Source organism: Rattus norvegicus, chromosome 5 (assembly GCF_021556685.1).
Source record: "Rattus norvegicus strain SHRSP/BbbUtx chromosome 5, alternate assembly SHRSP_T2T, whole genome shotgun sequence".
Lineage (NCBI taxonomy): Eukaryota > Metazoa > Chordata > Mammalia > Rodentia > Muridae > Rattus > Rattus norvegicus.
Window position 1 is genome coordinate 138,233,005 of NC_141538.1, and position 14,990 is coordinate 138,247,994.

At 45.8% G+C, this 14,990-nt stretch overlaps 2 protein-coding genes across 3 annotated transcripts in view; both read left to right on the plus strand.

Annotated features, from left to right (window-relative positions):
- The window catches only part of Or13p8b (olfactory receptor family 13 subfamily P member 8B), a 31,402-nt gene that overhangs the window by 3,331 nt on the left and 13,081 nt on the right, over positions 1 to 14,990 (plus strand). The gene's annotated exons all lie outside the window — the stretch shown is intronic.
- Or13p3 (olfactory receptor family 13 subfamily P member 3) lies at positions 10,349 to 11,287 on the plus strand. Its single transcript, NM_001000584.1, has one exon. The coding sequence runs from the start codon at positions 10,349 to 10,351 to the stop codon at positions 11,285 to 11,287; it is 939 nt and encodes a 312-aa protein (NP_001000584.1).

Sequence of the window (14,990 nt, forward strand, 5' to 3'; positions counted from 1 at the left end):
ATTGTTGGTTATTGTTGGTTGTTGTTGGTTGTTGGTTGTTGTTGGTTGTTGGTTGTTGTTGGTTGTTGGTTGTTGTTGGTTATTGGTTGTTGGTTGTTGGTTGTTGTTGGTTATTGGTTGTTGTTGGTTATTGTTGGTTGTTGTTGGTTATTGTTGGTTGGTTGGTTGTTGGTTGTTGTTGGTTGCGGTTTGTTAATAGTCTGCACAAAGAAGAAACAACACTAACTGACAAATGGGACCTCGTGAAACTGCAAAGCTTTTGTAAGGCAAAGAACACTGTCAGTAGGACAAAACAGCAACCTACAGATTGGGAAAAGATCTTCTCTAACCCTACAACTGACAGAGGGCTAATATCCATAATATACAAAGAATTCAAGAAGTCAGACTCCACAAAACCAAACAACTCAATTAAAAATGGGGTTCAGAGTTAAACAGAGAATTCTCAATAGAGGAGTCTCAAACAACGGAGAAGCACTTAAAGAAATGTTCCTTGGTTATCAGGGAAATGCAAATCAAAACAACCCTGAGATTCCACCTCACACCAGTCAGAATGGCTAAGATCAAAAACTCAGGTGACAGCACATGCTAGTGAGGATGTGGAGAAAGAGGAACACTCCTCCATTGTTGGTGGGATTGCAAATTGGTTCAACTACTCTGGAGATCAATCTGGAGGTTCCTCAGAAAATTGAAAATAGTTCTACCTGAAGACCCAGCTATACCACTCCTGGGCATATATCCAAAAGATGCCCTATCATACCATAGGGGCACTATGTTCATGGCAGCCTTATTCATACTAACCAGAAGCTAGAAACAACCCAGATGCCCCTCAACTGAAGAATGGATACGAAAAATGTGGTTCATTTACACAAAGGAATGCTATTCAGCTCTTAAAAATGAGAACATCATGAATTTTGCAGGCAAATGAATGGAACCAGAAAATATCATCCCAAGTGAGGTAACCCAGATCCAAAAGGGCATGCATGGTATGTACTCACTGATATGTGGATATTATCCAACAAGAACAGAATACTCATGATAAAATCCACAGAACTCAAGAAGGTTAACAAAAAGGAAGGCCCAAGTAAGGATGCTTCAATCCCATTTAGAAAGAGGCAAAAAATAATCATGGGAGGCAGGGGAGGGAGGAACCTGGGTGGGGAAGAGGAGGGGGAGGGAAAAAGGGAAAAAGGGGGGCAGGATCAGGTATGGGAGGGAGACAAGAGAGAAGCCCAGAGGGCCAAGAGAGTGAATGGAAATATGCAGCTGTGGAGGTTGAGGGTGTGTGTGGGGGAACCTCTAGAAAGTCCCAGAGATTTAGGATGTAGGAGGATCCCAGGTCTCAATGGGGATGGCCTTGGCTGAAATGCTCAACAGTGGGGAGACGGAACCTGGAGAGACCACCTCCAGTAGATACACAGACCTGGCCCAGTAGAGGGATGGGACCACTCACCTACCTTAAAAAAGTTGACCCAGAATTGTTCCTGCCTAAAAGAAATGCAGGGACAAAAATGGAGCAGAGACTGAAGGAAAGGTCACACAGTGACCACTGGCCCAACTTGGGATCCATCCCATGGGCAGGCACCAAACCCTGTCACTATTACTGATTCTATGAGGTGTTTGCAGACAGGAGTTAAACATGGCTGCCCTCTGAGAAGCTCTACCAGCAGCTGAGTGACACAGATGTAGATACTCACAGCCAAGCATGGGACTGAGGTCAGGGACCCCTATGGAAGAGTTGGGGGAAGATTGAAAGAGCTGAAGGGGATGGTAACCCCATAGGAAGAACAACAGTATCAACTATCTCAGACCTGTCCGACCTCCCAGAGACTAAGCTACCAACCAAAGAGAAACATAGGCTGGTCTATGCCCCCTGGCACATCTGTAGCAGAGACCTGCCTTGTCTGGCCTCAGTGGGAGAGAATGCACCTAATCCTGTAGAGACTTGATGCCCCAGGGAAAGGGGATGCTGGGGGGTGAAGTGAGGTGGAATATTCTTTTCTTTGACACTTGAGTGTTTTGTGTTTGGCTTTTTGTTAGGTGACACCAGAGCCTCGGTGAGTCTGGCTGGTGGGTGCAGGATCTGTTGCTAGTCCAGTGTGGGTTCTGGAAGTTGTTTTCCTTGAGTCTTCCCCCTGAGACCCCGTGATCACTGGTTTTCTCTGTCTTCAGATAGTCTCTTTACTTACATATACTGACCAACACTCTGTGAGCATGTAGAATGGAGCCCTCTGCAGATTGCTGGATCTCTTCTTGACGGCATCTCCTCTCCTGTGAATTTCAGGTGCTGTGGTCTCCCAGTATATCTCCCAACCTAGAAGACCCCCCACTTCCTCTTCTCTCAGTCCCCACAGCACACTTTAGCATGTGACAACCTGGAAGAATTGCAGAGCTCAACTCCCTGCTTTCTTGTCTGGCTTAGATGCTTTTGTTGTTGCTAGGCAAATTCTCTATTTTAAAAATGTTTGTAATTTAAACAGGATCACATCACTTCCTCCTCATGACCTGACATCCAGTGTCTTAGAGAACTGATCTCACCTGTTTTGTTCAGGGTTTGGGTTATTCATGGGTTGGGTGGGGGGGTGTGATTCTGCTTCCTGTCACTTCATCTTACAAACAAATTCTACAGCTGGTATCTTTATACTTCAGAACTCCAACTCATCTCAGTAAGGGTTTTGTACAGAAAATCTTGCAATGCTACAGTGGTGTCCAGTTTAGTATTACTATAATAGGAAAACTGAGATCAAAACTACAGACTAATAGGTGACCAGGTGTTTGAAAATAATGGTTATAAATAATATATAAGTAGACGGTAAATTACTTCTTGTGTATCTTGTCTTTAAAAGGGCTGGGAAGATGGCTTAGTAACGTACTTGCTGCACAAGCATGTGGACCTGAGCTTGATTCCCACCACCTGTATGAAAATGTGTGCCTAGCAGTATGGGCCCGTGATAACAGTTCTGGGAGGCAGAGACATGGGGGTCCTAGGGTTTGTTGGCTGACCAGTCTAGCCGACTGGTGAGTTCTAGGCTCAGCACGGAACCCTTTCTCAAAAATTTAGTAGGAGGGTTATAGAAGAAGACACCTGATATCAACCTAATGGCCTCTTTATGTGCACACATAGGAAGTCTGCACACACACACACACACATACACACACACACACACATATCATATACATACACAAATAAATAAATAAATACTAAACAAAAGGCTCAATATATACATTAGAATTTGCCCACAAAAATAAACATAAAACCTCAATGAACAGTGGTTTAGACATGCGCACAAATTATGTTTTCATACAGTGAGAGGCTTTGTGTAACCAGCTATTTATACTGGTTCATGTGGATAATGTTAGTGAGAAAGATATTGTTGACTTTTGAGCCATGTCCGTATGGACTCAAGATGGTTTGCTGGACTCCAGTGACTACATCTGTAGATGAGAAAAGGGGGGAAGGGAGTCTTGAGGAATAGAGTTGGGTCACGGTCACCCTATTTCTTTCATTAGGAAACCAATTCTTTTCTTAAAACTCATCAGTAGAGGCCCATCAGGTGAAAGCACTTGCTACCGAGCATGATGCCCTGAGTCTGATCCCTGAAACTCACATGATGAAAGGAGAAAACCAACTCTAACAAGTTGTCTTATGACCTCTACATGTATGTCGTGGCATGTACACACCCATATACACATAAACATGCACCACACACAATTATATAAACAACAAATAAATGCTAAAAAATTAAAGCACATAGGTGGAATACCCCATTAAGTCTTATGGGACCAGACCAAGTACCATTATCTGCCATATTACAAGAGACTCTGGAAGAGGGAAGAATAGGGTTGCCACTCTGGTTTGGACTGTTCATGATGTGTTGACTAGCCCCCAAAATTGTCACCATACACATGTTGGTTTTGGCAAAGAAAAGGTAGATGGGTAGTCTTCTAATTAGAATCAGTTACAATACTGTTGAAAGTAAAATGTGATAGAGAAGCCCAGATAGAGAAGACCCGCTGTCATTTAGTCAGAGAAAAGAGCCAGTGAGAGCATCAGTAAGTCTCAATTGGACCTTTCCTTGCTTTATGGAACTGCAGGGTAGTGCTTTAGCCCTTCTGCCTTTCGTATCTGTTAATTTCCTTTATGAGTGTGGATTCATATCTGGAATTCAAGAACAGGGAAGAATCTAGCAGAGGTCGATCTGGACATGGAGGTATCCATAGTGGAATGACCCTAGGATCCTGACTTGTCTCTAACACTTGTGCCTGGAGTTGAGACCTTGAAAGCACCTCATGATTCCTCAGAAGGGTGGGAGGGCTCCGGCTTGGGTAAGCCATGCTGCAGGTGAGCTAGGCACCAGAAAAGCTTTGAGCAGACTACCTGACCAGTCTATACACTCTGGTGGTCCTGGCTTCTCTTCCCAGCCCACAGATCTCTCCAGAGGCATCAGACAATCAAGTTTGGATGGCATTTCATCAACCTCAGACACTGGATCTTGGATGGGTCCTCTTACCACTTTGCTCAGTGGTGTTCCACCTCTAGAGAACACTGGTTGTATTTCTCTTTTCCTTTGGGTCCCTAGGAAAGTATGTTTTTAGCAGAAGCCCCAGAAGTTCCCGGCTACCCCCAGCTGCTACTTTTGACTCTAGAGTCCACTAGTCAACTGCCTTCAGTCCTACATCGTTCCACATGTGATCCTATTCTGTGTGAATAAGAGTCTCTATTCTGGCTTGTGCTGGATCATGGCCTGGGATTGAGTACCCTTCAGGAACACAGCCTGTGTGGTCCCACAAAAGTGTTAACCAAATTCCTGGATGACCATGGGCCACTTCAGGCTCTGTGATTCCATTTCCATGCCTTTAAAAGGGGGTGGTGATACTGCAGAGATTCATAGTGTGTCAAATATTAGGCCACGAAGACCACTGGGAAAGCATGAATGTGGCCATGAGATGGGGAGCATAATTCTAATTTGTGGAGGAAACTGGGGCTCTGGGAAGCTACATGGCTTACACAGGTCACAGTGACCAAGTCTGTATGACTACAAACCACAGGCTCCTTGGTTACAGCAGCCATTTCCCCAGAGGTTGTTGTAGGGAACTCTTAGCCATGGAGCGGAAGGGAGGGGTGATCCCGGTGGCTGCCAGAAGAGTCTGTTGGGGTTGCTGTCTGGCATTAGAGCTGTTGGGAGGAAGCCAAGATCCAGTTTGGAAATTATAGGCAGGATCAGGGCAAGGAGGACTTATCAAGGGGAGATTGAAATAGCACCACACAACATCCTAAAGAAAGGTAAGGGCAGGTGAGAGTGGTAAGATTGCAGTGCAGATGGGAGAACCTGGAGGAGAGGAAAGGGCATGGTTGGGGGTGGGAAGGAAAAATATAGGAGAGTGGGATGCTTTAGGGAGCTCATTATTGAGGTCATAGGGGGCCAGTGCCTGCTCTCAGCTCAGTACAAGTTTTATGAGGAATGATCATAGCCACCAAAGCTACCTCAAGAAAGAGTGAGACTTCCATCTCTGGGAGGTAAGGGAGCATGTTTTCATAGTGAGGCTTCAGAGAACACAGATGCTCTTATAACGGTGAGGTGCTGAAGATCACCTTTGTCTCTGGAAGCTGGTGAGTCTCTGAAGCTGCCCAGAGCAGTTTGGGATGGGTATCAGTGGAAAGGTGACTGTCTGAGAGGAACGCTGAGAGCCTGCAGGACCTGAACTCACTCTAGACACCTCAGACCCCACTCATTCCCATACATGGATGTGTGAGGGGCTGGGTCTGCCTCTCAGGCAAGACCAGAGCTGGGGGCTGGGCTGGATTTTACTCCGAAGGCAGCTCCTGCTTTTGGTGTTCAGACAGGCTGTGATTTTTGAGCAGACAGACAAGGAGTGCTCCTGTGCAAGGGGCATGAGTTGGTGGCAGCTGCTATAGTCCAGTCATTTGACTTCTACGGGGTCAACTATGAACCCTGGCTTCTAGTTTCCAGCCCCTTTTAGTCCGTGGACCGTCTCTCCCTAACTGCAGTTTTTTGCTTTCTGTTCCTCTGTGGACCACGGTGCTTGCTGAACTTTGCCTCCATGTCTCCGATCTGTCCAGGCTGAATTTTTGACCTGTACCCTGGCTGATTTTTGCTCTCTTTAAGTCGGGGTCTTTTCTGTTTCCTTTAGTTCTTTTTCATTTATCACCACGCTGGATTCTCCATCCAGATAACACGAGACTTCCATCCCATCTATCTATGGGTACCACACACCCCAGTCCCTTGAAGGGCACCCCTGTTTACCTTCGTACCCCTGAGTCCAGACATTTTCTTTCTTCCAGATGGGACTGTGAACTCCTACCTGGATGCAGAGGTAGAGAGCATATAGGCCCCTGGTCTCTTATCAGAATGCCTCTTCCTTGTGAGTTGACTGGGAGGAAGAAGAATATACAGGGCATGGGACAGAAGTGGAAATAGAGTCATGTGGCCACCCCCTTCTGTGCCCTGACAGCCCCAGTAGCCTAGGAACAAGCCTTGTACCATTCCCTCCCTCTATCTGCTCATCCTGACCTGCTACTGCTATAGTTTTACTAGATCTACTTGGGGGACACAACTTCAGCCCCTCTTGCCCACTTTCATTCTGCTTCCACTCAGGAGGAGGCAAGGGTGACACAGCAAGTGAGCAATAAAAAGAAGTGGGGAGAGGGAACCTGATTCCAGGCAGGTCAGCCATATACTCTTTCTGTGAATGCAATTTCGTGGTTGTGAACAAAGGCTCTGCCGGAGCTCTACCCGTGACTGTAGGGAAGGCGTACCATCTCCGTTCCCCATCTATCAAGGAGACACAGTCATAAGGACAGGCTCACATGCAGGCATGCTGGGATGTCTTTGTCTGCTTTGTGCGGTAGGCGATGGTTCTGATTGGAGATGCCTGTGTTGATCTTTAGATTTTTGTCAACTATTATTTCTTTAAACTATTTTAAATAAAGCTATGGATGAAAAACAGAGGTTGTGGTACTGGGCACATGGACAGCTGCCATTATTAGGAATATTATTCTTGGCTTGGGTAGGAGTTGAGAGTAATGGTAGAAAGACCATGGCATTAGCATCAACTACTCCAACCCTCTTTCCATGAACTTGGGCCCTGGTTTCTTCTCAGAGGTGCAGGTAGGGCGTTTTATTTTGAAGGGGGAGGTGTTTGTTTGTATTTTCTCAACTGCTGGGGATTAGGAGGGGAAAGTATAAAGTAGAAGTGGATGTAATCATCCCTTTATCTTTTGCTCTGGCTTCCAGTACATAGATCACACCATTAGCTTTTCCTCATCCCTATTCAATGAGGAGACACGGAGGAAAACCAAGTTATGCTCAGTGGAGCCACACTTCTCAGTGGGGCAGACTCTGTGCTGCAGAATTTCCAAGCTGACTGAGCTTGTTTTGAGCTAAGACAGGTCCCAAGAGTGGACCTGCTGGCAGCCGGATCTCTGGGTTCCTGTCCCAACTCTGCTCCAAACTCCATCATGCTCAAGGATGTCTCCAACCACAGTGTGGTCCCACAGTTCCTCTCTCATGGCTTCCTGGACTTGCAGGGACATTTTCTGTGCACGCTGTTATAGCTGCTCACCTCTAAGAGAAAGAACACACAAACTGGCCCGGGAAATGGGACCAAAACCAAGCAGGGTATTCCTGTAAGTCTTTTAGTCTTTTCCTTGTAGACAAGAAACTGAAATTCAGATTTTTATTTTAGCAGGAGTGTGCACAGTGAATGACCTGGGGAATGTCTGACTGGGATGAGAGAAGGAGGAGGTGAGAAAGAGAGAGAAAGGGGCAGAAATAGATGCATGTCTTAGGTGGACATCGGCAGGGGTGTTGTAGGGGAACAGATGGGTGGAAGAGGTGTTCTGCTGGCAGCGACAATGAAACCTGGGGACCAGTGTTGGGGATGCAGCTATAGCTGAGGGGTTTCTCTGAGTTTCTGAGTGGTTTTAATGGATTGTTCTTACAGATGCCATCAGCTCCTGTGTATTTGTGATGTGTATAAGTATCTTCACGTGTGTATATGTCCGTGTGTGTGTGTGTGTGTGTGTGTCCGTGTGTCCGTGTGTCCATGTGTGTGTGTGTGTGTGTGTGTGTGTGTAAGCATGTGTATGTATACAGATAAATACACTAAAACCAACAGAAGTTTCTTTGCCTTCATGATTTGCCCTTTTCCCCCTAAAAACCAAGGGCAGAATGCATTTCACTAAGCCGAGAACCTACCCTGAGTTCCTGTCAGCCATCGTTTTGCTATAGACAGGAAACTCCTTGTGATGGGCCCCGATGTTGGTCCTTGTCACTTTTCATGTGGGATGCTCACTTCCCAAGGCCTAAGAGTCAGGGAGCTTTTCCTAAGAACTTTGCTCACCTTTAGGAGAGCTATGGGTATGATCCACGGCCTCAGAAGCCGGAGTCTCTGACCCTAAGTCTTGACTGTACAACGGGACTTTTCTTGTGTTGCTCGTGTACAGATGGCTATCTCTGCTCACAGACTGCGCTCACAGGTCAGCCAGGTGTAGCACTCCCAAACACCAGCTACTTGAGGCAAATCTCACTCTCTAGCTTTTGTGTAAAAGTGACAAGTGGGGGATGGAAGCATATTTTCCAGCTCTGGGCCCCAAGTAAGATATTCTAACATCCATTGGCTGCTTCTCAGTGGGAGGGATGTGGGTTGCAAATGCGATAATTTTATCCCTTTTTTACAGCCAGGAAAACTGAGTCCTGGAGAGGTTACTAATAGTCAAAGTCATGTAGAAGTAAAGTCAGAGCCGGGATTCAAGCAAACCGAAAAGCTGTCTGAGACACACCCTTCTTACTCCTCACATGACTTTTCCCTTTAAGGCCCACATGACTGAAGCAGGCACCATTATCCTTTGAGATGAGAAGGAAGCAGCAGATCACCCTTGGGAGGTAGTGTGGCCTTCAGAGCCTCTTTAATGAAAAGGGGGTTTTAATTAATAAAATGTCTGCTTCTAGCTACTTGACAGTATTGGGTAAAGTCTATAAAAGTCCTGGGAAAGTACCTGGCATGTAGGGAGGCCAAGCTGTGTGTCATCCATCCTGAGTGTCAAGGCTAAGAAATCATCTAGGGGACTGGGTATAGGCACAGGATTCTTACGAAGACTTAGCTGAGACGCCCCAAGAGCAAGCAGGCTGAAGACAGACACGTCGGTGGCAGAAGTGACACAGATAGAATCAACACTGCTCCGTTCTCAGCAATGCAGATGATACTCCTTTGTAGAAGTGTCCTTTCCTTGTTCACATGAGGCTCAAGGGTGTTAGGCTCTGAAACAGCTGAGTCAGCAGGTCGGCTTTTGGAAGGAGAAGATACAGGGTTAGACGTCTGGGAGAGTGGCAGTTGACTGTGGACATTCTGGGAAGCAGGATGACTTCATAGGATACTTGCACGGCTTAAAAGAGCCAAATGTGTGCCAAACCCTTCAGAAATGCAGCTAACATGTACTGAGCATACGCTATAGGTTAGACCTCCTTCAGGGTGATTTTCACGCTAACATCTCAGTTTTCCTCTTAGGTGTAACAAGGATGTGTTTATTCCCATTTTATATTTTTAGAAGCTGTCTCAAAGCTCTGGGGAAAGAGCAAATGGCTCACTCAAGCATCTACTCCAATGCGACTTGTGATATAAGCAGTTAGAGCCATCCTGGTCTGTGGACCCACTGAGGGGATAATTGAAGTGGAAGAAGAAATTAATGTCATTGAAGGGTCTAAATGCAATCTCTCTGTGTCTCAGGCATTTGAGTTGCAAATTTGCATAGAATTTAAAAAATATTTTATTTCTACTCTTTATGTATTAGTGTTTTGCCTCCATGTATGTATGTACATCGTGTGTGTGCCTGCTACTCACAGAGGCCAGAAGAGTTCCTAAAGTAGAATTACAGACAGTTATAAGCCACCATATGGGTGCTGGGGGCCCATCCCTCTAAAAGAGCATTGAGTACCCCGAACTCTTGCTCTGTCTCCCAGATTCTTCATGGAGCTTTTACACCAATACTTACTTTTTACCTGGCTGTCTTAAGGAAACTTAGATTCCTTAAGAGGAGAAAGACTCTGGTGAGGAGCATTAGGCATCATCTTGTCTGTTTCATAGTAGGGGAAACTGATCTGAGACGGTATCTTCTATTGCTTTAGAGGCAGAACCAGCACTGTACATGGTTCTCTGTTCTCTATAAACTTCCTGGGAATGGTTCCAGAGAACAGCAGCAGACAAAGCGGGCAGTCCTGTTGAGAAGGGTATAATGGAGTTTCATAAAATTTGGACACTGACCACTACCCATCCTCAACTTGGGACATGACTTAGCTAATTCCCTGTTCTCTTTCATTAAGAGTAGAGTGTAATGCAAGGTTCCAACCAGACCTTTGTGACAGAATTCATCCTTCTGGGCTTCTCCCTTAGCCCCAGGACCACACCTCTACTCTTCTCGGCCTTTCTGACACTTTACATGTTGATCCTTCTGGGCAATGGCTTGATCTTCATCCTCATCTGCTTGGACTCACGCCTCCATACCCCCATGTATTTCTTCATTGGCGTTCTTTCCATGTTGGACTTAGGCTACACCACCACAACTGTGCCCCAGATGTTGGCACATCTGGCCAGCCAGAAGAAGACAATCTCTTACTCCAATTGTGTGACTCAAATGTTCATTTTCTTGGTGCTGGGTGTCACAGAGTCTTGGCTTTTTGCCATCATGTCCATAGACAGGTATGTAGCAATCTGTCACCCACTCAGGTACAAGGTCATCATGAGCCCATGTCTATGTGGGGTAATGGCCATTTTCTGTGGACTCTGTGGTGTCACTGCTGCTCTCGTCTACACTATCTTTGCTATGCGCCTCCCCTACTGTGGCCCCAACAAGATCAACCACTTCTTCTGTGAAGTCCCTGCAGTCTTAAAGCTGGCTTGTGCAGACACCTCAGTCAACGACCATGTAGACTTCATCCTTGGGTTTAGTGTCATACTGATCCCCCTGTCCCTTATCCTTGTCATCTATGTGAACATCTTCACTTCCATCCTGAAGATCCGTTCAGCACAGGGGCGACTGAAAGCCTTCTCCACCTGTGCATCCCACATCACTGTGGTCACCATGTTCTGTGTGCCGGCCATGGTCATGTACATGAAGCCTGGTTCTAAAGCCTCCCCAGAAGAGGACAAGAAGCTTGCCCTATTCTACAATGTCATCTCTGCTTTTCTCAACCCTGTCATCTATAGTCTCCGGAACAAGGATGTGAAGAGGGCTTTCCTTAAAGTAACAGGCTGGGGTAGATCCCCAGAATGAGTCCCTAGAAGGACACAAAGTGACTCATGCTAGATTATCTTTGTCCAAGAACTGATTCACATGATAGTAGAAACCATGCAATGACCCCCCAATCTATCTCCAATTTTAGCTCTTTACAGGTCCTTTGGGGGACCATCCCTTACTTGGCTGGTAGAACAGGGCACTGTGAAGTGTCTCTCAGGCACATCAGTCTTCTTCTCCTTTGTTCTTTAGGGCCTATAAAACAGGCCCCAACAAGACCAACCACTTCTGTGGAGTCCCTGTGGTCTTCCTGTTTCATAAAACAGGAGATGTCCAAGCCATTAAAATCTTTTACTAAAATAAAGGGAATGTTCTTGGGAGGATGCTGCCTTATGATAGCATATTGAAAAAGGTTTCACTGCCATGTGAAACCACACTCATATTACATGTGAGCTGGATTCAGGGCAGGGACATGGATTTTGGAGAATTCCTGGCCCAAGAGGAGGCATGAGCTAAAACTCATTCTCTGCAAGCTGGTGAAAAGTGAGGATGGCTTGAGGCCAAGTGCAATCTGATCCCACAGACCTACACAGACTCATCTCAGGCCACCTTCTCCCCCTCCTTCATGCCACATAAGCTTGACTCTGCCATTGATTTTGTTATAGATTGAATATAAAATGCCCCCCACAAGTTCACGTACAACTAACAGATAGGCTTTGGGACTCTGATATAATTAATGGATTAACCACTTGATGGATTTATGATATGCTGGTGTTGCTGGGAGGTAAGAAAATGTGGAGGTGAAAGTAGGCCACGGGGACATGTCCTTGAAAACTGTCATCATGCTATGGGCTCTTTTTCGAGTCTCTTTTTTCTGCTCCCTGCCTGTAACAAGTTGGACAGACTTTTCATTAGTGCCAGAGAGCTGATCATGAGCCTTACAACCATACTGTATTTTCCTCCCACGAGAAACACAGGCTTGGTGGCACATGCCTTTAATCTCAGCACCCAGGAGGCAGATGTTGAAGTTATGTACCGGTTCTTCCTCCCATCTCCATGCTTCCAGAAATAAGACTCAGACTCAAAAACTATTTACAAATACCTAGGCCATTATATCTAGGCTCTACTCTGACTAGAATCATAACTTAATATATCCCATTTATTTTAATCCTCATTCTGCCATGTGGCTGGTTACCTGTGTTCAGGTACCACGTGTCTGTCTCCTCACATATTCCCAGGCTGATTTCCTGTCTGGTTCTCTCCCAGAATCCTTTCTGCCTCCCAGATATTCCACCTGTATTTCCTGCCTAAGCCAGAGGCCACAGGCTTTTTAATTGACAGGCGTTACATCCATACAACACACAAGATTGTATGGATGCATCCCTACAGGCAGTCAGGGCTATACAGAAAAACCTGGTCTCAAAAACAAACAAACAAACAAGCAAACAAACAAACAAACAAATAACAACAACAACAAAAACCCAAACAGCAGCAGCAGCAACAACAAAAGCATCATCTTAGCTCTCAACTGGGTATCAAGTTCCACAAAGCAGGGACCATGGTAGTCTGGGTTACTGCTGCATCCTTAGGATCTAGTATCATGCTTCATGCTTCTTGCCATCAAGGAAGATGTTGTGGGTCCAAGAATGAATATCCCACAGTGGAAAGTTGATGAATTAGAAGTAACAAATTTTGTGAATCGCTTTGAAAGATTGCTATGCATATTAATTTAATAAATTATAGATCAGTGGAAAACATGTAAAAATATTTATAGTGGACCTTTACAATGTTCATAAACTTGGGTTTTGTCATTTTACCTGTAGGACTCGTTCTACAGGAAAAATGGTAAATGCGTACCAGGTTTTATATACAAGATATTTATTGTGTAATAGCCACCAAAATGACATCCCAACCTAATGAAATACTGTGCAAACAGTATTGTGTACTGTGTCTGAGGTAGTGTTAAACAACACCAGAGTGTGGGTCTGGAGAGATGGCTTGGCATCTCAGAGCACTTCCTGTTCTTGCAGAGGATCTACGTTCAGTTTCCACCCACCTGGTGGCTCACAACAGTCCAGTTCCAAGGGATCTGAGCCCTCCTTTGGTTTCCATGGGCACCAGGCCAATGCCCTTACATTCACATAGGCAAAAAACTCATACATATAAAAAAGGAATGTCTCCAGAATGCTTATGTGTTACAACTGATTTTCCTCCTGATGAAGTTGGGGGGAACTAACTGGATCATGAAAGGTCTGAATTCACAACTCATCAGGCTTCTGAGAGGTGGTGGATACTGTGGAACGTGGAGCCTGATTGGAGGATGTGGGTGCTAAGGCACGTCTTTGAAGGGTGTATCTTGCCCTGGCCCATCCCTGTCTTCCTCTCTCTGCTTCCTGGTTGCCCCAAGGTGGGACGTTTTGCTCCAACATACACTGTCTGCCATGATGTTCAGCTTCATCTGAGGACCAAGTGACCATGGACTAAAACCTTTAAAACTGTGAGCCAAGCTAAATCCTCCTTTCTCTTTTTGCTTTCCTCGGGTAGTTGATGCCCCAATGGAGCATGTCTTAGAGCACACACATAGCCCGTGGGAGGAGGATGCAAATGATGATTGCCAGTGATGTCATCCATGGTTTCCTGGAAAAAAGCCAAACCTGAATCGAAGGGTGGAGTAGAGTGGGCTGGGTCCCCAGAAATGCCTCGGCTCAAAGAAACTCTGAACAAGAAAAGCTCTGACATCACAGCTCCTTGAGGAAAGTTTAAAAAGTGGCCAAGTTGGTGTACAGAATTGAATGGAATTGAATGATGCAGAATCAACTGCAAACTAGAGTCAGCCCCTGGTCAGTTTCTCTCTCTCTCTCTCTCTCTCTCTCTCTCTCTCTCTCTCTCTCTCTCTTTACTTCATAATAACATTTCCATTAAAAATTTCTCTCTCCTTGATTGAAAGCAGCAGGATTAGGAAATGATCCCCCCCTGAGGTTGGAAAAGCATTGACAGCTGTTTTCTTGTCATCTAGGTTTGCTAGAGAGACACCAATTCCAGTCTTAGGACAAGTCAGTTTTATGCGACCTTTTTCTCTTTTCTTTTTTCTTTTTATTTATTCACTGTGTCCTGAGTACTGCCTGCCCTCCCTGTTCCCCTCTCATAATCCCTTCCACCCATTCCTTTCTCCTCTGAGAAGATAGAGTCCCTTCTGGGTATCCCCACCACCCTGGCACAAGTCTCTGTGGGGTTGTGTGCCTCCTGTCCCACTGAGACCAGACAAGGCAGCCCAGCTAGAACATACTCCATGGACAGGCAACAGCTTCAGGGGTAGCCCCCACTCCCATTAAAGACCCAATGAAGACCAAGATGTACATATGCCACATATATGCAGGAAGGTCTAGGTCCAGCCCATGTATGCTCTTTGGTTGGTGGTTCAGTCTCTGACAGCCCCAATGGTCCAGGTTAATTGATGTGGTTGGTCTTCCTGTGGAGTTTCTACTCCCTTTGTGGCCCTCAATCCTTCCCCCAACTCTTCCATAAGAGTCCCCAAACTCCTGATGACTCAGATAGACGCAGACACCCACACCCCTGTTAGTTTCAATCCATTTCTTGATCTGGAAGTGATTCCCATGCTCTCATAGGTCTCTTCCTTTAAATGGAGCCACCATGCTCCTACGGTTTCAGCTCTATACAAACACCACAAGAAGAGAGAAGACCAAGTCATGTGAAGAGGCACAGCGGGCAGACTTCAGTCTGC